Here is a 22695-nt window from a genome sequence, read left to right on the forward strand (position 1 = left end):
TTTTTCTTTTCTTTTTTTTTTCCAATATTTTTTCATGGAGTAATATGTTCTGATCTCTTTGTTCTGTAGTGTTCCGAATGTCCTGCAGCTGTTTGATGCTCTTTTCAAGGTAAGTCTGCGTGCGGGTTAGCAAAAATAATCGTTTTGTAACTTGTGGCTCTGAGGCCTTTGAAAAAGAGTATGTGAAGATGTCGCAACACAGTCAATTGCTTTTCGTGAGGTAAGAAAGGCTTTTCCCGCTCGCACGTTCAATACAACTGTACTGTCGGGGAAAATAATTGAAAATGTCAGTATCACAAAAGCTCATACACACCAAATAAGATGATCGACGCTCAGGTGTGTGTTAGGCAAAACGATGCTCAGATGACCTTGATTAATGTTGATTAATGTTTACACCCACCATTTCGGAGCAATGGGGTTGGGATTAAAAAACTATCTCAGGACATATCTGTCAGCATTTGGTTTAGGATTTTCAGGATAAGGAATATTACTCGGGCACCGTGATATCGCTGTGGCTAGCACATGCACCTCACGCTTGCGTGAAGCATTTATTATGGTCTTTCATGCTTACATGGGTTTGCTCCAGGTACTCTGGCTTCCTTTTATACCACACGAAATGCAACTGTGGCTAGCACATGCACCTCACACTTGCGTGTGGCGTTTTTTTATGGTCTTTCATGCTTACATGGGTTTGCTCCGGGTACTCTGGCTTCCTTTTATACCACACGAAATGCATCAGATTCACTATAGACTCGAGAGTAAATGTGAGTGTGAATGTTTTGGTTTTGTTTGTCACTATGTGCCCTGCGATTGGCTGGCGACCAGTCCAGGGTGTCCTCCGCCTCTTGTCCAAAGTCATCCGGCTCCAGCTCACCTGTGACCCGAATAAGGACAAGCGCTATAGAAAATAGATGGGATTACTGGGTAGTTTCCATTTCCATTTTAAGCAGTGGTACCACTCCCATCCTGAGGTTATTTTGCCAGAAAATTTGAAATCTCTGTGTGCCAATCAATGACGACAACTTTGTCCTATTCTAGTATCATTAAAAAAAAGTTTTAAATTACGTGAGTTAAAGTTTGTTTTTTTTTAATCATTTTGCAACAAAAGACATAATCCATACATACATATCTTCATGCAAACAGCAGTGATGGGCTGTAACATTCCTATACAGGAGTATATAGTATTTCATCCATGTATAGCGGACGTGCAAACTGGCTGTAATCACAGTCCTCCTCCTTGCTGTGGTGTTGTTCGGAGACTCCCTGAGGGTTGCAAACATAAAAATTGCTTTTAATGTCTCCTCACGGCTCGTCATTGCTCGATTACCATCATATTGTATGTGGATTTGCGTATACATTAAGCGGCTTATCATTTTCCATCCCAAACACACGTGTCACGCTCCTTCAGCACGTTCGCATCTGCTTTTACCTGAGTCACGTTTACGATCTCGTTACCAGGTTTCTGTTGGGAGTCCCACAGGGAATGGAGGAAGAAGTCATCTATGTTGCGAACATTATTATTCTTTCTAGCTTTGTTTTCCTCTTACATTGTTACCAAACTTCTATGGGGCACAGTCATTTGGTTTTATGGAAGCCGGTGATGCGGTTACAAGTTAGCGCGTCAAGTTGCCAAGCAAAACAATGGCCTCGTCCTGCTTTTATCAATTGCTTTCACGCATGCAACAATCTCAGCTTTGTCTCGGGCTTGCATAAGTCATCCAAGATGATCCACATGAAACTTACCGACCTTTACTTGAGGCTTCTTCTTCCCCGAGAGATCACTGGAGAGAGATGACATGTTATTCGAAAGCCTGTCAAGTAAAATTTGGAGAAAGCTCGCTTACTTACTAATGCCGCCGTTAAATCCTGGGCAAGGAACTGTAAGAATAACACAAAAAGAAAATACATGACGTTGAAAGGACATTTAATGAATTTTTGTGCTGTATTCTTATTTTTTTTCTGTATTTATTGTAGACTCCAAATAGGCTGTTGGTGTGATGTGAACTGACCTGAGTATGTCCTCTGCTGACAGAACTTAACTTTGACTCTGCTGGGTCCAATCGGCGCCGCCACCACCGTGTAGACGTCCCCGCAGCTTTCCTCCTGGATGTCGCAGTGTTTGCTGTTGGCAGCCGCGAGGCACGTGTAGTTGGCGGCTGTTCCGTATAGCTCCACCGTGTGCTCCTGGATCTGCGGTGTCCATGAGGAGCGCCAGTAGACCCTGAGGGAGTTGTTCGCCCAGCGATACAGTTTGATGTTGGTCGGGCAACAGGCACCTAGGAAAGACTTAAAATCAGGATTGTGCCATTGAGATGTGAGATTATCCGCGATGTTGGTGTCCTCACTTGACGAGAAGCCGCGATATTTGCACTGGGACGTGCGTCCAGTGCTGCTGATGGCTTCCAGGTTGACGCTGTAGTTCGTCCCGCAGCTGATACATCCCATCAAGCATTGGCTATCCACGGTGTGACACTTGGCATGTCCATGTGACGAAGTTAGCGTGGCGATGTAGGAGCGAGCTCCACGGCCAGCTGACCAGGTCACATTTGTCATTGACTGCGTGACCTGGGTGATATTCATGGATGCAGGACAGCAGGGACCTCGGAGAGATGCAATGTGGTGATTCAAATGAAAGCACGTGGAGGCCTTCTTCTTGTCTTGGGTGACCAATCATTCTGAAGTACCTGTTTCTAAAATGCTACTGTATCCGGGTAGACTCCGTCCCCCGCTTGTGGTAGCCACGGCTGTGACCTCGTACGTTGAACCGCAGGGCAACTGCGTTAGCTCACAGGACATGTTTCTTCCAGAGCAAGTGTGAGTATCGTACCGCCCGGTGGCAGTGATGGTGTAGTCTGTATTCTGAGCGTTTGGGGTAGTGAACAGGACTCTGTATGAGGACTGGTTGATCTGCGTCATATTCAGAATCTCTGGCGAACACGGAGCTGCAGATAGACAGGATGTTGAGCTTCTCAATAAAAATGACTCACTGTTAGACTGTTCGATTCCTCGATTCCACAATCAAGAAAAGAATGAAATAAATAAATGAAGAACTACAGGACGTCCTTAGTTTAAGATGCTACCTGCCGACATACAAGGTTTTGAAGTTACAGATGAGCTCGATGAACTAGAGAAAGAGCAGATTCATTGCATTTCCATTTATTTCAATGGGGAAAGATGATTTAAGATGGACTGATTTGTGGCACCGGTGTAATTTATTGCTAATTGTTTTTCAGAACCCCAGAAATGTGTTCGCAGACCCTGAGTTGTCTCTCAGCATTGCCACAATAAGACAACAGTGAATCGGTGGTGGCATTATCTCATCATTACCTGTCTCGTGCGTGTGTTGCGGGCAAGTGCCATTGCACCCTCGTAGCTCGCTACATGGACTGACCACCACAGAATAAACTGTGTTGCACCTCAAATCTGACAGCGCGCACACCGGCGCCGTGTCATTACAGCGGATGACCTGGTCAACCTGCTTTGCTGTCGTCTGGTAAAGCTCTGACCCTTTGACCGGTGACCACGTGATCTCCAGCGTCTCCGTCGAAACAGACTTCAAAGCAACATCCTCTGGACAGCATGGAGCTGGCAGGAGGGGATGGACAAGGCAAGAAAAATAGTCATGATGGGCAAAATTAAAGCATTTTTTTCCCTTTTTTGTCAACTTTCTGGATATTTTCACATTGAGTGCCCATATACCAAAAGCATAGACCACCTCTGACTTAGATAATGAAGAGATTGCAAATGGATCATGCACTTCTACTGATATATTAGTTAACATGTGTGATCCTACTGGTGGTGTAGTTCTGCACATGTGCAAAAGGACTGGAGCCAGCCTGGTTGAAGGGGAAGACGCTGGTGAGGTACGTATAACCGCACCCGCACAGGAAGTGGCAGCTGGTTCCAGTGGTGTTGCAAGACTTCTCGGTACCGTCATCCCTCTTTATGAAAGCCATGTAGAAATCCACAACTGGGACCTCATCCCAGAGGACTGAGCAGTTGTCAGCTTGCGTTTCCTCCACCCAGATGTTGTCTGGGGGACATGGGTCTAATACATAGAAGCAAAGTGATTAAGGAATGGGAGTAATTTTAAAGGCAGGTTAGAATCCTGTTTTGTATGTACTTTTTTTTTTTTATAAAAAGTGTCAGATATACAGTATGCATGGCTGAGTTAGACCCACATGTAATGTAGTTTGCAGGAGGTGAGGGCAAACTGGGTCCGGCTGAGTTGAAAGCAGTGACAGAGACAGAGTGATTCTGACCACATCCCACCGGACTGATGTAACAGTGGTTCCTGGCTGCGTTTGTACAGTTTTGACCATTAGTGGTTAAAGCCAGGTAGTCCTCAGCTCCTTTCACTGACATCCAGTACACAGTAATTCCGAGGGCCCCACCCAGGGTCACCTGGACGTGAACCAAATCTGGACTTGCTGGACCTTTAAATGAAATCCAGAGAACATTAATGAACAAACCTTCATTGCTAAAGTGAGTCAGTTGTTTCACTTTGGGCTCTATTTCTATAAACAGTGCACCTGCGGCAGACCGCCAACACTGGAGAATCCTCGTTTTCATACCAGTGAGAGGCTTGTTGCACGTGTTGTCACTTTATTAAAATATTGGCTTAAGTAATATTTTGACCCACCCCCAAAAAATGACTTCAACATTTCCTCATGATGGGGTCTATTTTCGTGCCCAGCACAAGTCTAGTGCAAAGTACAGGTTCACTCAAGGCATGGGTGGAGTTTTCTGTCTTTTGGTATTTTCATCGATGGGCGCAGTTGGAAATGGGCGCTTGCAGCGTTGTGGGAGTAAACACAGCCAATCAAAGCCTCTCCTCTCATTCCCTTTAAATTCAGTGCAGGAGAGGCGAATTATGTAAAGTTGTCTGCTGTGAAGTGGGTACATGGAGAGTTTAGGGGGTTTGATGTATGTTGTTGCCATACTTACGAATGAAATAAATGACATCCACCATGAAGTTACGGCAGATTTTATGAAAACGGAGCCCCTGATATTCACATTTTAGATCAACTACAGAATGGATGTCAAATAAAAAAAATTCTATCGCTCACGTGTGATCTGGCACACAGTGAGGTCGTCACCAGCACGACCTTCAGAGTCCCAGGCTTCGCCTTTGATGCAGTAAGTTGTCCCGGCCTCAAGATCACCAAAGGTCATTGTGTGGTCAGTGGTGTTGACCTTGAGGCGCGTGCTAGAGCCCTGCTGGATGATGCAAAGCACGTAGAGGACGGCGTTGTCAACGGGGGACCACGAGACCAGGATTGTCCCATCATCAGGGGAGGATGTGTTCAACTCAGGCGCCATCACCACTGAAGACAAAATATACGAAGATGCGTCAAATGTAGTATGTTGTTTTGTAAGAGATGTAAAACAGTGAGCATCCCCGCGATTAGATGTCACTGCCTTCTCCCCGGGGAGGGGACAGCGCCTTGTTCTCATGGTTTCTCTTTACATTTTATGAAAACACTGCATCGCCTTGGATGGATACGGTTTCCACCAGGACGAGGACAATGAGAAGTGAAATGACACACGGTTATGGCCAGCGGAGTGAGACGAGATATTCTTCTATGGGAACATTGACTGTAGCAGTCTTCGTACGCAGATTAGCATCTTTAGTGAATTGCTTCCAAAGTACAAATCTGGCCAAGTGAAATTGGTTGGAAATGTTCATCACTTATACATTTTATGTAAACTGTCCTGTAAAGCCCTTTGTTACAGCTATAGCTGTTGTGAAAGCGCTCTCTCAAAAAAGATGCACTGTGTTGTATCAGACAGTTCAAGATTCATTCATGTTCACCATCGACACCTTGACAAATGTCTTATTACTTACCTGTCAAGGCGTTGATGGCGTGTGAAGCTTGGCTCCGCCCTCCCGAGTTGATTGACATGATGCTCAGCTTGTAGTTTGTATAGGGCTGGAGTCCAACAACGGTGGCTGGAGAGCTGTTCACCGTAGTTTCAGAGAAGAAGTCACTGCTCTGAAACATTGCCCTCAGGGTGTAGCCAGTCGCCCCGGCAACCTCTGTGAACACCACAGTGATGCTGTCGCTGTGCTTGGAGTAGGCCTGCACAATGCAGGGCACGTCAGGGGCTAATATATATACAGAGAGAGAATGTATGTCTGTCTGGTAGTCCCAAATTCCTGACCATGAGATTCCTCAAAAAGGACAATTTTCACTTCTCCATCCCACCCTGCGTTCACCGACCTGTTCTTTTCTCAGTCCTCGCACTACTCAAGACATTCAGAGTGTGATCCATGGCCTCTAGCTGCACAGTGTAGACAGTGTTAGGAGAGAGAGAGTTGACTGAGCCCATCACTGAGTCACCGCTAAACTGAGCAAAAAACGGCCGCTCTGGAGAGTTTTTGGGTGTCGCAGTAATCTTGTAGGTGGTGGCGCCGGTATGTCCTGTCCACTGCATGGTAATACTTTTGGATGTGACCGTAAAGACGGAGAAAGTGACACCTGGAGGGATCAGAATTAATTATGTGGCTTCATACAGGGGAAAAGCCAAAGGACATTATACAGAGGTAACTTGACTTTAATTTGTTCCAGACCCAACGTATTTTTGTTACCTATTTTTAATGAAGAAAAAGAATTTTAAGAAACACTCTTGATTTTATACAATATTATTACTGTACAAACTATGTTGCATTCGTGTGTTGGACATCTGCCTTTAAGGGCCGTGACTTAGTGGTATCAGAAGGTGGAGTTAGAGCTGCTCCTTGCGAGTGCTTTCATTTTGTGTTTGTGTGATTGACTGTTTGTCCGGCTCATTAAACAGCTGAATGCACGTCGGCAACAGATAATCCCCCTCGGCCAACCAAATCCAACAGCATCACAGTACCTTAAATCTTTTTTTTTTTCTCTCTCTCTTCACTCGAGCAGTGGTGTATGATTCAAAAAATCTCTTCAATTGGGACACTCCTAAGTCAGGGTACCACTGTATTTTCATTTCGTGAAGAAAATAGAATTTAGAATGTGTCTTTACCATTTTCAGCTGTGCACATCTGAAAATAACAGAACATTGGGATTAATAAATCCAACTGTTGATAAAGTACAGTATGAATGCATTTCAAGGACATCATTCCATGGTCAGGGGGCGAATGCTATTTTATGAGAGAATAAAAGCAGCAGGCTGCACATTGCTTTCACTCAACACAGATTTCAGTGTAGGTATTTCTTTCAGGTCTGAATGAATTTGTCCATTGAGGCCTGGGTGTGCATGCCACCCACACTTGATGAAAGCTGTAAAAATCAAAAGAGCCTCTGTGCTCACAGTCATATCGCTATGCAATATGGATGTAATATTGTTGCACGTGAAATGCAATATCAAGGATGAAGGGGGAAAAAAAACTATTAAGGTGGTCTCGTTGGTTGTGTTATTAATCAGAGGTGCTAAAAGCACTCTTTACTTCTGTATAGATACTCATGTACAAAAAGACAACGCCTGTACTTAATAAAAGTATAAAAGTACAGACTCTGAAATGCGAGTACAACAATAAAAACTATTTTTTTTACTATTACTTATACAATACAATGCATATGAAGGTTTCCCTCTTTTATTAACTTACGTAGCTCGCACTGAGAAACCAAAATCCCATAATATGGCAAGTTAAGAGCTAGCTAGCATTTGCTTGGCTTTAAATGCTATCAAACCACAGTTTATTTTTGTTGTTATTGTTTTTATTGTTACTAACGTGTTCCCATAGCTTTTGGCTTCAGGTCTTTGCTAACGTTTTGAACAAAGTACAAAACAAAGTAACAAATAAAATGCTACATAAGCTAACGATAACAACTGTAAATACATTTTGAAAACCTGAATTTTCGTTACCCCGCGGCCCTCGTGAAGGTAAGGATTAGAAAATGGATGGATGAATTTGTTACTTCCGACCACTTTTGATGAGTCAACCTGTGCAAAGCAATCATGACTTACCTGTGTGATAGTCACCAATAGTTTCAACATCATCAGCCATCTTGTTGCCATAGCTGCACACTTGCTTCACAGCCTGGAGGCAAGATGAATGATTTTTTTTTTCTACAGAACTTGAGGGAAACGTAGATCTCTTTTCTCTCGTTGCTTTTACTCCCTCAGGTGAGCTGACAGGTGCAATATTGTTTCTGCAAATACCAAAGAGCCCAGGGGATGAAACTCCTCCCCTCTGGGGGGCGCTTGGGTGGCCTATCCAGGTGAGTGAAGGAAGCTCTTATTTCGTAGATTGGAATGTATATATTTAAAAAAAAAAGGTTAATTACAGTTACACTACTCCAGTTACAGTAAATTACAGGTCAGTGGAGTAGCTTGGATATAGAATTTGAACTACTAACAGTGCACCCATTCCAGCACCAACAGGCGTTGGCAGGGAATGTATTGGATCCACAAAGCAACCCAAACAGAAACCCAGCAAGAATACACATTTGGTGCTCATAAGCCCGCGGGATGGCCAATTGGACATGTCTAAATAGGCGGCGGTGTCATTAGAAGAACTAAACTTGCTACTCATTTGACACAAGGGGATTTTCCTGTAATGTTATTCTGACCCATTTTTTTTAAATGTCATTCAGCGTTTATGTCTTTCGCCCTGTGGCGGATCGGAAGCATCAAATGACAACCTGATGGGAATCAGTCTATAAAAGTCACACAAATTGACGTATTAAAAATTTTGACAATTTTGAATCCATCTCATGAGTGACTCTGCCTTTATTTGAAAGCATAAAATGCTACATTTTCTGAGCGTCATAAAGAAATAGTAAGGAACGATTTTGCCTGTTTGTATTTGTTTTTCCTGTTCCTCGGCACGCCATAGAGTTCCGAAGCGTCAGGCCGAATGCTTTCGTCCATATGGCGTACTGGGTAAAGAAACTGTCTCTTGTGATCCTACGCTCTTTTTGTGTGAAGCCACGCAATGTTTCTTGCACCCTCGCCGCTGAATGCTGCACATTCCCCTTTGGGGAGGAGTTGAGCTTTGGCCAGGTCTGCCGTCAGTCTCTTGGCCATGCGGTCCGTGGTCTTCTTCATGCTGCGAGCGGCCTCAATGGCTTGGTCCAGAGTCCTGTTCATTTCCTCCTCCTTGAAAAACAAAAGGAGAAAATAAACATCAGGTGTTTGTCAGTCATGGGTAGTATTTGGGCTAAAGACCACCTTGCTTCCTGTCCTGCTTCCGGGCGTTTGGAAGACGTGGGGCAGAGTGGGCTGAAAGTACACTTCGCTGGGGAGCAGAGCTGTGTCCGACTGGGTGGAACGCTTCCGGTCATTGGTCACGTGAGTTGGTGGTTCCTTTACTTTGTAACTGAATATGACAAGAAAGTTGAATGTGGACTCTTTGCTTGGGAAGTGGTGATGATGTGTTTGTGTTTTTACCTGGCAGGTAGACTGCACGAGGAGCCATAGCTGAGTTGAAGCAGCGGCCTTTGGGTAGGCTGAAGTGCGAGAAGAAGCCGTCTGTTTTTGGAGTAAAGGTTATCCATGATGGCCTCTGGTGGGAATAACATAAACAATGCACGCGCTTCACTTTTTTTCTATGCTTTCTCTATTTTGAATACATTCATGTTGTCATTATTGGCTGTTATATGATGACGTTTGAGGGAAAATGAACTTATTCCCATTTGGAATGAGGGCGGACCGTAACAGAATGTGGAAAACGTGAAGCACTGTGAAAACTTTCCGGCTGCATCATATTATATAATTCGCAACATGTCTCAGTCCCGGAATAGCCCGGGGATTACTGTCACGTTACTTTAAAACACTCAAGTTGTGGAGAACCTTTGCTCCTGCTGGGGTCCATATCTGTTGAAATCCAGTCGTCCAGTGCTAACTGACTCGAGCTGAAATCCCTCAGACTTTGTCTGCTGCTTGTTGACTTCCACAAGCTAAAGTTTAAAATGATTACATTAGTTTGCAGCGTTTTATTAATCCTCGTGCATCATTTCCTCCCACCTGGTTGTTTTGTGGTAGGCTCTGCTTTTGGTCTTGGATCTACGTTCTTGACGATCTTGCCTGTATTTGGAGGCCAGGTAATCCATCTTCCTTGCCAGGTGAGGCAACTGGACCAGACCCTTTTCGAGGTCTTTCTTCAGTCTGGACACTTCTACCTGCAAGGCCAGGATAGCCTCACTGGATGGACAAAAACACAAACCGCTGATGTGTAATCGGTAATCTAGTCAAAAACCAAGAGTCATTTGTAGGTATTGACCTATTACAGGAGCAAAGATGGCGTTGTCTCTGCTCTACATCCATCAAAGGGCTCAGGATAGTTTCAGAGGCGTAGCGATTGTTTGCATCAGGACCTGTTCAGGGTATGGATGAAGATTGACTTGAATAATCACTGCAATGATGAGAGGATTAACTCACCCTGCAGCTCGAGAGACGACTTTTTAAGGATATTCTGCACCCATTGTTCTACTGTGGCTGCTGAACCTTCAGGCTGTGCTTGGACCGGCGACTTCTGTCGTTGGCTGCTTACATCCTTTGGATGAACAGTTGTCAGCAGATGAAAGGAGGAGCCTTCACTATCCGGCGTACCAAGTCCATCACTGGGCACTCTGGGGAAGGGTTATGCAGTAAAATCATATTGGAACCATTGAAATGTGATATAAACAAACTGTACATTTGTACCTGGACCTTTAATCAACGATAATGTCACGATTATAAAAAACAAACAAAAAAAAAACAGTATGAGTTTAAGTCACATCGGCGGATTCGAATTTAGGTTGTAAACAAATATGGGTGTTTCTGATCATATCGTGTACCTTTCCGTGGAAGGATTAAGCTGCGGTATTCCACCGGAACGATTCAAGTAGGAGCTCCCAAATCCACTGTCTGTCTCTCTGCACACAGCCCCCTGCGCCCACAGACAAAACCAGCAAGTTCCTCACGTCTACATCAACATGCAAACCAAGCAAAAAGGACATTCAAGTTGACCTGCGCTAATGATGAGCATGCGTCAGAGGAAGAGGAGACCTCCACAGCCAGACTGGCCCCATCACCAACGTCACATTCTCGGTTTACAGCGCCATCTTGCATGCCACTGCAGCGGGAAGATTTGACAGCTTTTAATGATACCAACTCATTTAATGCACCCGTAATAACAACACTGACCTTCCCGATTTCCATTTCCCAATAATTCCACTCCAAGGGTCACTGCTACGAGCTCTTCCCTCCAGCGAGGCAGATTGTTTCTCTTCGCCGCGGAACTGCTCAGCATCAGCATCAGCATCCAGAGGTCCCTCCGCAGACACCTCCGGGCAAACAGAAAGCCTGCACGCAATCCCAAACGCTCTTAAACTGGGAGCAATGGAAACCAAACACCGACACGGCAACCCGAAACACAATCTGCCTGCAGGAAGAAGACAATGAATAGCGGCTGTGGATAATAAGCTGTAGTGTGGTACAATATGTTCTATATCCCAGTTTGTTATGTATTTTCTGCCTAGGCGTGGGCATAATAATTCATCAGATCTTCAACCGATCGGTAGGGATTCTGATGATTGAGTGATCAATGATCAATTGTGTATTGAAGGAGTTGAGGAGCAGAAGAATAAAAGGGATGCCATTTAACAGTATATCGTTCCGTCTTTTCGTCATCATGACTATTAAAAAATATGAATATATAAATATGAAAATCAAGCCATCATTTATCAGAGAAAACAACATCCTCACCGATTGTTGACTTGCAATGAGTCATTGCTGAGGGGCTCACTCCTGTCCTCTAATCGATCATTTTTACCAGTCTCATCCTCCTTTTGTGCCTCAGTCTTTGTCTCCGTTCTCAAACACTCAGTGGTCAAATTTACACTCGACCCCTGAAACATGAGACACGGTCACAAAGTTAACGCCTTTTTCCCCTCACATGGGCTACACACTCAAATGTGAATTAAAATACAAATGAAACAGGGTGAGGGCACAACAACCAATGAAGTGTGTCAGCAATAAAACAACTGCTCGAAAAAAATATGCTGGGGTGGTCAACAAAGCACTGTAAAATGTTTATCTTTCTCTTAAACTGGAATATTGTACTTCAAATTGACCTTCGGATAAATTCTAAATAATAAAGAATGAATGCGTTTATTTTAATAAATAGTAAAAAAATATCATTACTGAAAAATATCACATTATAGCATGTATTTGCTTATAACAAATGAATGATGCACACATTGATTAATAGAGCACAGAGTCTATGAGAATAGCTTTAATTTATTTCTTGACCATGCTGGTATCTCAAAACACTTGCATCTCAAGTTACATTGTTCAGCCATTTTTTTACTTTTTTTTTTTTTAACCAGAGATACAAGGAAGGGCGGCCCGGTAGTCCAGTGGTTAGCACGTCGACTGTTTGTCCGGCTCATTAAACAGCTGAATGCACGTCGGCAACAGATAATCCCCCTCGGCCAACCAAATCCAACAGCATCACAGTACCTTAAATCTTTTTTTTTTCTCTCTCTCTTCACTCGAGCAGTGGTGTATGATTCAAAAAATCTCTTCAATTGGGACACTCCTAAGTCAGGGTACCACTGTATTTTCATTTCGTGAAGAAAATAGAATTTAGAATGTGTCTTTACCATTTTCAGCTGTGCACATCTGAAAATAACAGAACATTGGGATTAATAAATCCAACTGTTGATAAAGTACAGTATGAATGCATTTCAAGGACATCATTCCATGGTCAGGGGGCGAATGCTATTTTATGAGAGAATAAAAGCAGCAGGCTGCACATTGCTTTCACTCAACACAGATTTCAGTGTAGGTATTTCTTTCAGGTCTGAATGAATTTGTCCATTGAGGCCTGGGTGTGCATGCCACCCACACTTGATGAAAGCTGTAAAAATCAAAAGAGCCTCTGTGCTCACAGTCATATCGCTATGCAATATGGATGTAATATTGTTGCACGTGAAATGCAATATCAAGGATGAAGGGGGAAAAAAAACTATTAAGGTGGTCTCGTTGGTTGTGTTATTAATCAGAGGTGCTAAAAGCACTCTTTACTTCTGTATAGATACTCATGTACAAAAAGACAACGCCTGTACTTAATAAAAGTATAAAAGTACAGACTCTGAAATGCGAGTACAACAATAAAAACTATTTTTTTTACTATTACTTATACAATACAATGCATATGAAGGTTTCCCTCTTTTATTAACTTACGTAGCTCGCACTGAGAAACCAAAATCCCATAATATGGCAAGTTAAGAGCTAGCTAGCATTTGCTTGGCTTTAAATGCTATCAAACCACAGTTTATTTTTGTTGTTATTGTTTTTATTGTTACTAACGTGTTCCCATAGCTTTTGGCTTCAGGTCTTTGCTAACGTTTTGAACAAAGTACAAAACAAAGTAACAAATAAAATGCTACATAAGCTAACGATAACAACTGTAAATACATTTTGAAAACCTGAATTTTCGTTACCCCGCGGCCCTCGTGAAGGTAAGGATTAGAAAATGGATGGATGAATTTGTTACTTCCGACCACTTTTGATGAGTCAACCTGTGCAAAGCAATCATGACTTACCTGTGTGATAGTCACCAATAGTTTCAACATCATCAGCCATCTTGTTGCCATAGCTGCACACTTGCTTCACAGCCTGGAGGCAAGATGAATGATTTTTTTTTTCTACAGAACTTGAGGGAAACGTAGATCTCTTTTCTCTCGTTGCTTTTACTCCCTCAGGTGAGCTGACAGGTGCAATATTGTTTCTGCAAATACCAAAGAGCCCAGGGGCTGAAACTCCTCCCCTCTGGGTGGCTTGGGTGGCCTATGCAGGTGAGTGAAGGAAGCTCTTATTTCGTAGATTGGATGAAACTCCTCCCCTCTGGGGGGCGCTTGGGTGGCCTATCCAGGTGAGTGAAGGAAGCTCTTATTTCGTAGATTGGAATGTATATATTTAAAAAAAAAAGGTTAATTACAGTTACACTACTCCAGTTACAGTAAATTACAGGTCAGTGGAGTAGCTTGGATATAGAATTTGAACTACTAACAGTGCACCCATTCCAGCACCAACAGGCGTAATTACAGCTCAGTGGAGTATCTTGGACACATCCCCTTTCCCGATAGCCTCTTGGCATAGTAATAGAATTTGAACGACTAACAGTGCACCCATTCCAGCACCAACAGGCGTTGGCAGGGAATGTATTGGATCCACAAAGCAACCCAAACAGAAACCCAGCAAGAATACACATTTGGTGCTCATAAGCCCGCGGGATGGCCAATTGGACATGTCTAAATAGGCGGCGGTGTCATTAGAAGAACTAAACTTGCTACTCATTTGACACAAGGGGATTTTCCTGTAATGTTATTCTGACCCATTTTTTTTAAATGTCATTCAGCGTTTATGTCTTTCGCCCTGTGGCGGATCGGAAGCATCAAATGACAACCTGATGGGAATCAGTCTATAAAAGTCACACAAATTGACGCATTAAAAATTTTGACAATTTTGAATCCATCTCATGAGTGACTCTGCCTTTATTTGAAAGCATAAAATGCTACATTTTCTGAGCGTCATAAAGAAATAGTAAGGAACGATTTTGCCTGTTTGTATTTGTTTTTCCTGTTCCTGGGCACGCCATAGAGTTCCGACGCGTCAGGCCAAATGCTTTCGTCCATATGGCGTACTGGGTAAAGAAACTGTCTCTTGTGATCCTGCGCTCTTTTTGTGTGAAGCCACGCAATGTTTCTTGCACCCTCGCCGCTGAATGCTGCACATTCCCCTTTGGGGAGGAGTTGAGCTTTGGCCAGGTCTGCCGTCAGTCTCTTGGCCATGCGGTCCGTGGTCTTCTTCATGCTGCGAGCGGCCTCAATGGCTTGGTCCAGAGTCCTGTTCATTTCCTCCTCCTTGAAAAACAAAAGGAGAAAATAAACATCAGGTGTTTCTCAGTCATGGGTAGTATTTGGGCAAAAGACCACCTTGCTTCCTGTCCTGCTTCCGGGCGTTTGGAAGACGTGGGGCAGAGTGGGCTGAAAGTACACTTCGCTGGGGAGCAGAGCTGTGTCCGACTGGGTGGAACGCTTCCGGTCATTGGTCACGTGAGTTGGTGGTTCCTTTACTTTGTAACTGAATATGACAAGAAAGTTGAATGTGGACTCTTTGCTTGGGAAGTGGTGATGATGTGTTTGTGTTTTTACCTGGCAGGTAGACTGCACGAGGAGCCATAGTTGAGTTGAAGCAGTGGCCTTTGGGTAGGCTGAAGTGCGAGAAGAAGCCGTCTGTTTTTGGAGTAAAGGTTATCCATGATGGCCTCTGGTGGGAATAACATAAACAATGCACGCGCTTCACTTTTTTTCTATGCTTTCTCTATTTTGAATACATTCATGTTGTCATTATTGGCTGTTATATGATGACGTTTGAGGGAAAATGAACTTATTCCCATTTGGAATGAGGGCGGACCGTAACAGAATGTGGAAAACGTGAAGCACTGTGAAAACTTTCCGGCTGCATCATATTATATAATTCGCAACATGTCTCAGTCCCGGAATAGCCCGGGGATTACTGTCACGTTACTTTAAAACACTCAAGTTGTGGAGAACCTTTGCTCCTGCTGGGGTCCATATCTGTTGAAATCCAGTCGTCCAGTGCTAACTGACTCGAGCTGAAATCCCTCAGACTTTGTCTGCTGCTTGTTGACTTCCACAAGCTAAAGTTTAAAATGATTACATTAGTTTGCAGCGTTTTATTAATCCTCGTGCATCATTTCCTCCCACCTGGTTGTTTTGTGGTAGGCTCTGCTTTTGGTCTTGGATCTACGTTCTTGACGATCTTGCCTGTATTTGGAGGCCAGGTAATCCATCTTCCTTGCCAGGTGAGGCAACTGGACCAGACCCTTTTCGAGGTCTTTCTTCAGTCTGGACACTTCTACCTGCAAGGCCAGGATAGCCTCACTGGATGGACAAAAACACAAACCGCTGATGTGTAATCGGTAATCTAGTCAAAAACCAAGAGTCATTTGTAGGTATTGACCTATTACAGGAGCAAAGATGGCGTTGTCTCTGCTCTACATCCATCAAAGGGCTCAGGATAGTTTCAGAGGCGTAGCGATTGTTTGCATCAGGACCTGTTCAGGGTATGGATGAAGATTGACTTGAATAATCACTGCAATGATGAGAGGATTAACTCACCCTGCAGCTCGAGAGACGACTTTTTAAGGATATTCTGCACCCATTGTTCTACTGTGGCTGCTGAACCTTCAGGCTGTGCTTGGACCGGCGACTTCTGTCGTTGGCTGCTTACATCCTTTGGATGAACAGTTGTCAGCAGATGAAAGGAGGAGCCTTCACTATCCGGCGTACCAAGTCCATCACTGGGCACTCTGGGGAAGGGTTATGCAGTAAAATCATATTGGAACCATTGAAATGTGATATAAACAAACTGTACATTTGTACCTGGACCTTTAATCAACGATAATGTCACGATTATAAAAAACAAACAAAAAAAAAACAGTATGAGTTTAAGTCACATCGGCGGATTCGAATTTAGGTTGTAAACAAATATGGGTGTTTCTGATCATATCGTGTACCTTTCCGTGGAAGGATTAAGCTGCGGTATTCCACCGGAACGATTCAAGTAGGAGCTCCCAAATCCACTGTCTGTCTCTCTGCACACAGCCCCCTGCGCCCACAGACAAAACCCCAAAGAGCCCAGGGGCTGAAACTCCTCCCCTCTGGGTGGCTTGGGTGGCCTATGCAGGTGAGTGAAGGAAGCTCTTATTTCGTAGATTGGAATGTATATATTTAAAAAAAAAAGGTTAATTACAGTTACACTACTCCAGTTACAGTAAATTACAGGTCAGTGGAGTAGCTTGGATATAGAATTTGAACTACTAACAGTGCACCCATTCCAGCACCAACAGGCGTTGGCAGTAAATGTATTGGATCCACAAAGCAACCCAAACAGAAACCCAGCAAGAATACACATTTGGTGCTCATAAGCCCGCGGGATGGCCAATTGGACATGTCTAAATAGGCGGCGGTGTCATTAGAAGAACTAAACTTGCTACTCATTTGACACAAGGGGATTTTCCTGTAATGTTATTCTGACCCATTTTTTTTAAATGTCATTCAGCGTTTATGTCTTTCGCCCTGTGGCGGATCGGAAGCATCAAATGACAACCTGATGGGAATCAGTCTATAAAAGTCACACAAATTGACGTATTAAAAATTTTGACAATTTTGAATCCATCTCATGAGTGACTCTGCCTTTATTTGAAAGCATAAAATGCTACATTTTCTGAGCGTCATAAAGAAATAGTAAGGAACGATTTTGCCTGTTTGTATTTGTTTTTCCTGTTCCTGGGCACGCCATAGAGTTCCGACGCGTCAGGCCAAATGCTTTCGTCCATATGGCGTACTGGGTAAAGAAACTGTCTCTTGTGATCCTGCGCTCTTTTTGTGTGAAGCCACGCAATGTTTCTTGCACCCTCGCCGCTGAATGCTGCACATTCCCCTTTGGGGAGGAGTTGAGCTTTGGATTACATTGGTCAGCCATTTTTTTACTTTTTTTTTTTTTTAACCAGAGATACAAGGAAACTTTTTAGGTGATTTTTAAGTTCCCGTGGTCTTCTTCATGCTGCGAGCGGCCTCAATGGCTTGGTCCAGAGTCCTGTTCATTTCCTCCTCCTTGAAAAACAAAAGGAGAAAATAAACATCAGGTGTTTGTCAGTCATGGGTAGTATTTGGGCTAAAGACCACCTTGCTTCCTGTCCTGCTTCCGGGCGTTTGGAAGACGTGGGGCAGAGTGGGCTGAAAGTACACTTCGCTGGGGAGCAGAGCTGTGTCCGACTGGGTGGAACGCTTCCGGTCATTGGTCACGTGAGTTGGTGGTTCCTTTACTTTGTAACTGAATATGACAAGAAAGTTGAATGTGGACTCTTTGCTTGGGAAGTGGTGATGATGTGTTTGTGTTTTTACCTGGCAGGTAGACTGCACGAGGAGCCATAGTTGAGTTGAAGCAGTGGCCTTTGGGTAGGCTGAAGTGCGAGAAGAAGCCGTCTGTTTTTGGAGTAAAGGTTATCCATGATGGCCTCTGGTGGGAATAACATAAACAATGCACGCGCTTCACTTTTTTTCTATGCTTTCTCTATTTTGAATACATTCATGTTGTCATTATTGGCTGTTATATGATGACGTTTGAGGGAAAATGAACTTATTCCCATTTGGAATGAGGGCGGACCATAACAGAATGTGGAAAACGTGTAGCACTGTGAAAACTTTCCGGCTGCATCATATTATATAATTCGCAACATGTCTCAGTCCCGGAATAGCCCGGGGATTACTGTCACGTTACTTTAAAACACTCAAGTTGTGGAGAACCTTTGCTCCTGCTGGGGTCCATATCTGTTGAAATCCAGTCGTCCAGTGCTAACTGACTCGAGCTGAAATCCCTCAGACTTTGTCTGCTGCTTGTTGACTTCCACAAGCTAAAGTTTAAAATGATTACATTAGTTTGCAGCGTTTTATTAATCCTCGTGCATCATTTCCTCCCACCTGGTTGTTTTGTGGTAGGCTCTGCTTTTGGTCTTGGATCTACGTTCTTGACGATCTTGCCTGTATTTGGAGGCCAGGTAATCCATCTTCCTTGCCAGGTGAGGCAACTGGACCAGACCCTTTTCGAGGTCTTTCTTCAGTCTGGACACTTCTACCTGCAAGGCCAGGATAGCCTCACTGGATGGACAAAAACACAAACCGCTGATGTGTAATCGGTAATCTAGTCAAAAACCAAGAGTCATTTGTAGGTATTGACCTATTACAGGAGCAAAGATGGCGTTGTCTCTGCTCTACATCCATCAAAGGGCTCAGGATAGTTTCAGAGGCGTAGCGATTGTTTGCATCAGGACCTGTTCAGGGTATGGATGAAGATTGACTTGAATAATCACTGCAATGATGAGAGGATTAACTCACCCTGCAGCTCGAGAGACGACTTTTTAAGGATATTCTGCACCCATTGTTCTACTGTGGCTGCTGAACCTTCAGGCTGTGCTTGGACCGGCGACTTCTGTCGTTGGCTGCTTACATCCTTTGGATGAACAGTTGTCAGCAGATGAAAGGAGGAGCCTTCACTATCCGGCGTACCAAGTCCATCACTGGGCACTCTGGGGAAGGGTTATGCAGTAAAATCATATTGGAACCATTGAAATGTGATATAAACAAACTGTACATTTGTACCTGGACCTTTAATCAACGATAATGTCACGATTATAAAAAACAAACAAAAAAAAAACAGTATGAGTTTAAGTCACATCGGCGGATTCGAATTTAGGTTGTAAACAAATATGGGTGTTTCTGATCATATCGTGTACCTTTCCGTGGAAGGATTAAGCTGCGGTATTCCACCGGAACGATTCAAGTAGGAGCTCCCAAATCCACTGTCTGTCTCTCTGCACACAGCCCCCTGCGCCCACAGACAAAACCAGCAAGTTCCTCACGTCTACATCAACATGCAAACCAAGCAAAAAGGACATTCAAGTTGACCTGCGCTAATGATGAGCATGCGTCAGAGGAAGAGGAGACCTCCACAGCCAGACTGGCCCCATCACCAACGTCACATTCTCGGTTTACAGCGCCATCTTGCATGCCACTGCTGCAGCGGGAAGATTTGACAGCTTTAATGATAGCAACTCATTTAATGCACCCGGAATAACAACACTGACCTTCCCGATTTCCATTTCCCAACTGCAGCGGGAAGATTTGACAGCTTTTAATGATACCAACTCATTTAATGCACCCGTAATAACAACACTGACCTTCCCGATTTCCATTTCCCAATAATTCCACTCCAAGGGTCACTGCTACGAGCTCTTCCCTCCAGCGAGGCAGATTGTTTCTCTTCGCCGCGGAACTGCTCAGCATCAGCATCAGCATCCAGAGGTCCCTCCGCAGACACCTCCGGGCAAACAGAAAGCCTGCACGCAATCCCAAACGCTCTTAAACTGGGAGCAATGGAAACCAAACACCGACACGGCAACCCGAAACACAATCTGCCTGCAGGAAGAAGACAATGAATAGCGGCTGTGGATAATAAGCTGTAGTGTGGTACAATATGTTCTATATCCCAGTTTGTTATGTATTTTCTGCCTAGGCGTGGGCATAATAATTCATCAGATCTTCAACCGATCGGTAGGGATTCTGATGATTGAGTGATCAATGATCAATTGTGTATTGAAGGAGTTGAGGAGCAGAAGAATAAAAGGGATGCCATTTAACAGTATATCGTTCCGTCTTTTCGTCATCATGACTATTAAAAAATATGAATATATAAATATGAAAATCAAGCCATCATTTATCAGAGAAAACAACATCCTCACCGATTGTTGACTTGCAATGAGTCATTGCTGAGGGGCTCACTCCTGTCCTCTAATCGATCATTTTTACCAGTCTCATCCTCCTTTTGTGCCTCAGTCTTTGTCTCCGTTCTCAAACACTCAGTGGTCAAATTTACACTCGACCCCTGAAACATGAGACACGGTCACAAAGTTAACGCCTTTTTCCCCTCACATGGGCTACACACTCAAATGTGAATTAAAATACAAATGAAACAGGGTGAGGGCACAACAACCAATGAAGTGTGTCAGCAATAAAACAACTGCTCGAAAAAAATATGCTGGGGTGGTCAACAAAGCACTGTAAAATGTTTATCTTTCTCTTAAACTGGAATATTGTACTTCAAATTGACCTTCGGATAAATTCGAAATAATAAAGAATGAATGCGTTTATTTTAATAAATAGTAAAAAAATATCATTACTGAAAAATATCACATTATAGCATGTATTTGCTTATAACAAATGAATGATGCACACATTGATTAATAGAGCACAGAGTCGATGAGAATAGCTTTAATTTATTTCTTGACCATGCTGGTATCTCAAAACACTTGCATCTCAAATTACATTGGTCAGCCATTTTTTTACTTTTTTTTTTTTAACCAGAGATACAAGGAAGGGCGGCCCGGTAGTCCAGTGGTTAGCACGTCGACTTCACAGTGCAGAGGTGCCGGGTTCGAATCCAGCTCCGGCCTCCCTGTGCGGAGTTTGCATGTTCTCCCCGGGCCTGCGTGGGTTTTCTCCGGGTACTCCGGTTTCCTCCCACATTTGCTGGTATCTCAAAACACTTGCATCTCAAATTACATTGGTCAGCCATTTTTTTACTTTTTTTTTTTTTTAACCAGAGATACAAGGAAACTTTTTAGGTGATTTTTAAGTTCAACAACAGCAGCATTTTTGTTTCCTGCAATGTCATAACTATTACTGTGTGAGCCCCGCCGAAACAAATACTGCCGCATTCCCCTCTAGAAACAAAACAAAACATTCGGACATGCTTTGAAACTCCATAGTACAAGTAATAATTGTCTTTTAGTGTAAAATCCAACTCAAGTCAACCTAACGTGTGTTACCTCATGCAGTGATGGTGGAAGTGAGGCCTTCGCTGATTGGTGCCTTGTTGTGGGAGTTGACGACAAGAGAGGCGGGACGACGCGCTTGTGCATATTTTTGTCAATCATCTCCTTAATATCCTCCAGGTGCATACCGACCCGAAAAATATCCCCTTCCACCAGTCTGCACGAATGTTAACAGACAAGGGCGTGACTACAACGTGCACAAATGTTGCTCAATCCATTGAAGGCACACCTGTTCGGGTCAAACGTTCCGATGTTTCTGCACAGGCCTAAATAATTCTGCATTTCCAGGGCGCGGTGCTCTTCTTTCTTGCTCATGTATTTTCTTTCCAGTTGGTCCTGCGCTTCCAGCAAGCTCCTCAACATCTACCAGCAAACGGCAGTTAAAGTCACACACAGCTCACCTCCGTATTCCAGTCACCACTCACTGTTTGCTGCTCTTCTGTGCTACCCGACATGTCGCTCACATTCCGCTTGAACTCATCCACCTGGGCAGAAGATGTTTTGTCAATGTTTTTTGGTGTTGTTTTGTGAGATGAGTCGAGTGGATTGAACTTTTGGGGAACCGACTGTTTGCATGAACTCGCTAATGAGCGCTCTCAGCTCAGCGGCCATTTTGTCAGCTTCACTCGTGCCATCTTGATCAGATTCATTCGGCGTCATCTCATCCTGGCGGACTGTTGTTACTTTTTCAACAACATTGTCTGAAATAGGTTTTAGAGAAAAGTAATGTCATAAGATCATAAGTAGAGAAAAAAGGAATTGATGGAAGGTCAAACATGTTTTGCAGAATAAGGAGAAATGGCTCAAAAAGTTTGTTATTGTAATAGTCATCCTATTTATATTACCGTAACTTGCGTTTACAGTCAGTGACTTTCATGCAACTTAAGCAGGTTAAAGACAAAAAGACGGCCGTGTAACCAGAATCCTGTCACTTGACCCCATTTGTTTCCTTGGAAACAAGCCGTGTATCCTTTGGTTTGTTCGCAGCTGGTGAAGCAAAGCCCTGTCCGGTCATAATATCGCATGTCGTATGCAGCCACATACCCAGTGATGGAATGTGAGCACCTTCAGGTCCAACATCATGCTCGGCCTCAGTGGAGTTTCCTGGGACATCTTCAATGCAAATGTCAGCGGTAGACTGGAAACAAACATTATGCGCAAAAGCTCAGTTTTTTTTCTTAACTGAATTATTTATTATTGGATCAGATCTAAAATGTACTTACATTGGTTCCTACCTTCATTTTATCTATGACGTTCTCAGCCGTGGCATATTTGGCCAGCAGTTTATCGTATTCAGATTG

At 43.6% G+C, this 22695-nt stretch overlaps 2 protein-coding genes across 3 annotated transcripts; both read right to left on the reverse strand.

Moving 5' to 3' along the window:
* Nucleotides 1–1081: 1081 nt before the first annotated feature.
* fndc7a (fibronectin type III domain containing 7a) lies at nucleotides 1082–8112 on the reverse strand. Of its 2 annotated transcripts, XM_019856628.1 has the most exons (14): nucleotides 7954–8112; nucleotides 7009–7027; nucleotides 6225–6482; nucleotides 5849–6109; nucleotides 5070–5327; nucleotides 4182–4436; nucleotides 3794–4048; nucleotides 3328–3585; nucleotides 2685–2942; nucleotides 2346–2600; nucleotides 2010–2276; nucleotides 1849–1878; nucleotides 1744–1781; nucleotides 1082–1263 (listed from the first exon to the last, which is right to left on the reverse strand). In XM_019856628.1, the coding sequence occupies exons 1-13, from the start codon at nucleotides 8002–8004 to the stop codon at nucleotides 1750–1752; spliced, it is 2457 nt and encodes an 818-aa protein (XP_019712187.1). In that variant the 5' UTR covers nucleotides 8005–8112; the 3' UTR covers nucleotides 1082–1263; nucleotides 1744–1749. The 2 variants fall into 2 exon arrangements, with proteins under 2 accessions (XP_019712187.1, XP_019712186.1); XM_019856627.1 differs by lacking the exons at nucleotides 7009–7027; nucleotides 7954–8112 and having other exon boundaries at nucleotides 1748–1781; nucleotides 6225–6474.
* A 588-nt stretch (nucleotides 8113–8700) lies between these two features.
* On the reverse strand, nucleotides 8701–22690 carry LOC109507388 (uncharacterized). Its single transcript, XM_019856779.1, has 18 exons — nucleotides 22618–22690; nucleotides 22439–22532; nucleotides 21962–22095; nucleotides 21820–21879; nucleotides 21624–21757; nucleotides 21389–21551; nucleotides 20303–20445; nucleotides 19742–19900; nucleotides 19470–19575; nucleotides 19298–19389; nucleotides 18900–19090; nucleotides 18742–18835; nucleotides 18486–18662; nucleotides 18312–18418; nucleotides 17910–18024; nucleotides 17691–17838; nucleotides 17557–17618; nucleotides 8701–9025 (listed from the first exon to the last, which is right to left on the reverse strand). Exons 1-18 carry the CDS (start codon nucleotides 22633–22635, stop codon nucleotides 8896–8898), a joined length of 2127 nt encoding a protein of 708 aa, XP_019712338.1. The 5' UTR covers nucleotides 22636–22690; the 3' UTR covers nucleotides 8701–8895.
* Between the last annotated feature and the right edge of the window lie 5 nt (nucleotides 22691–22695).

This window comes from Hippocampus comes, unplaced genomic scaffold (assembly GCF_001891065.2).
Source record: "Hippocampus comes isolate QL1 unplaced genomic scaffold, H_comes_QL1_v1.1 scaffold105, whole genome shotgun sequence".
Lineage (NCBI taxonomy): Eukaryota > Metazoa > Chordata > Actinopteri > Syngnathiformes > Syngnathidae > Hippocampus > Hippocampus comes.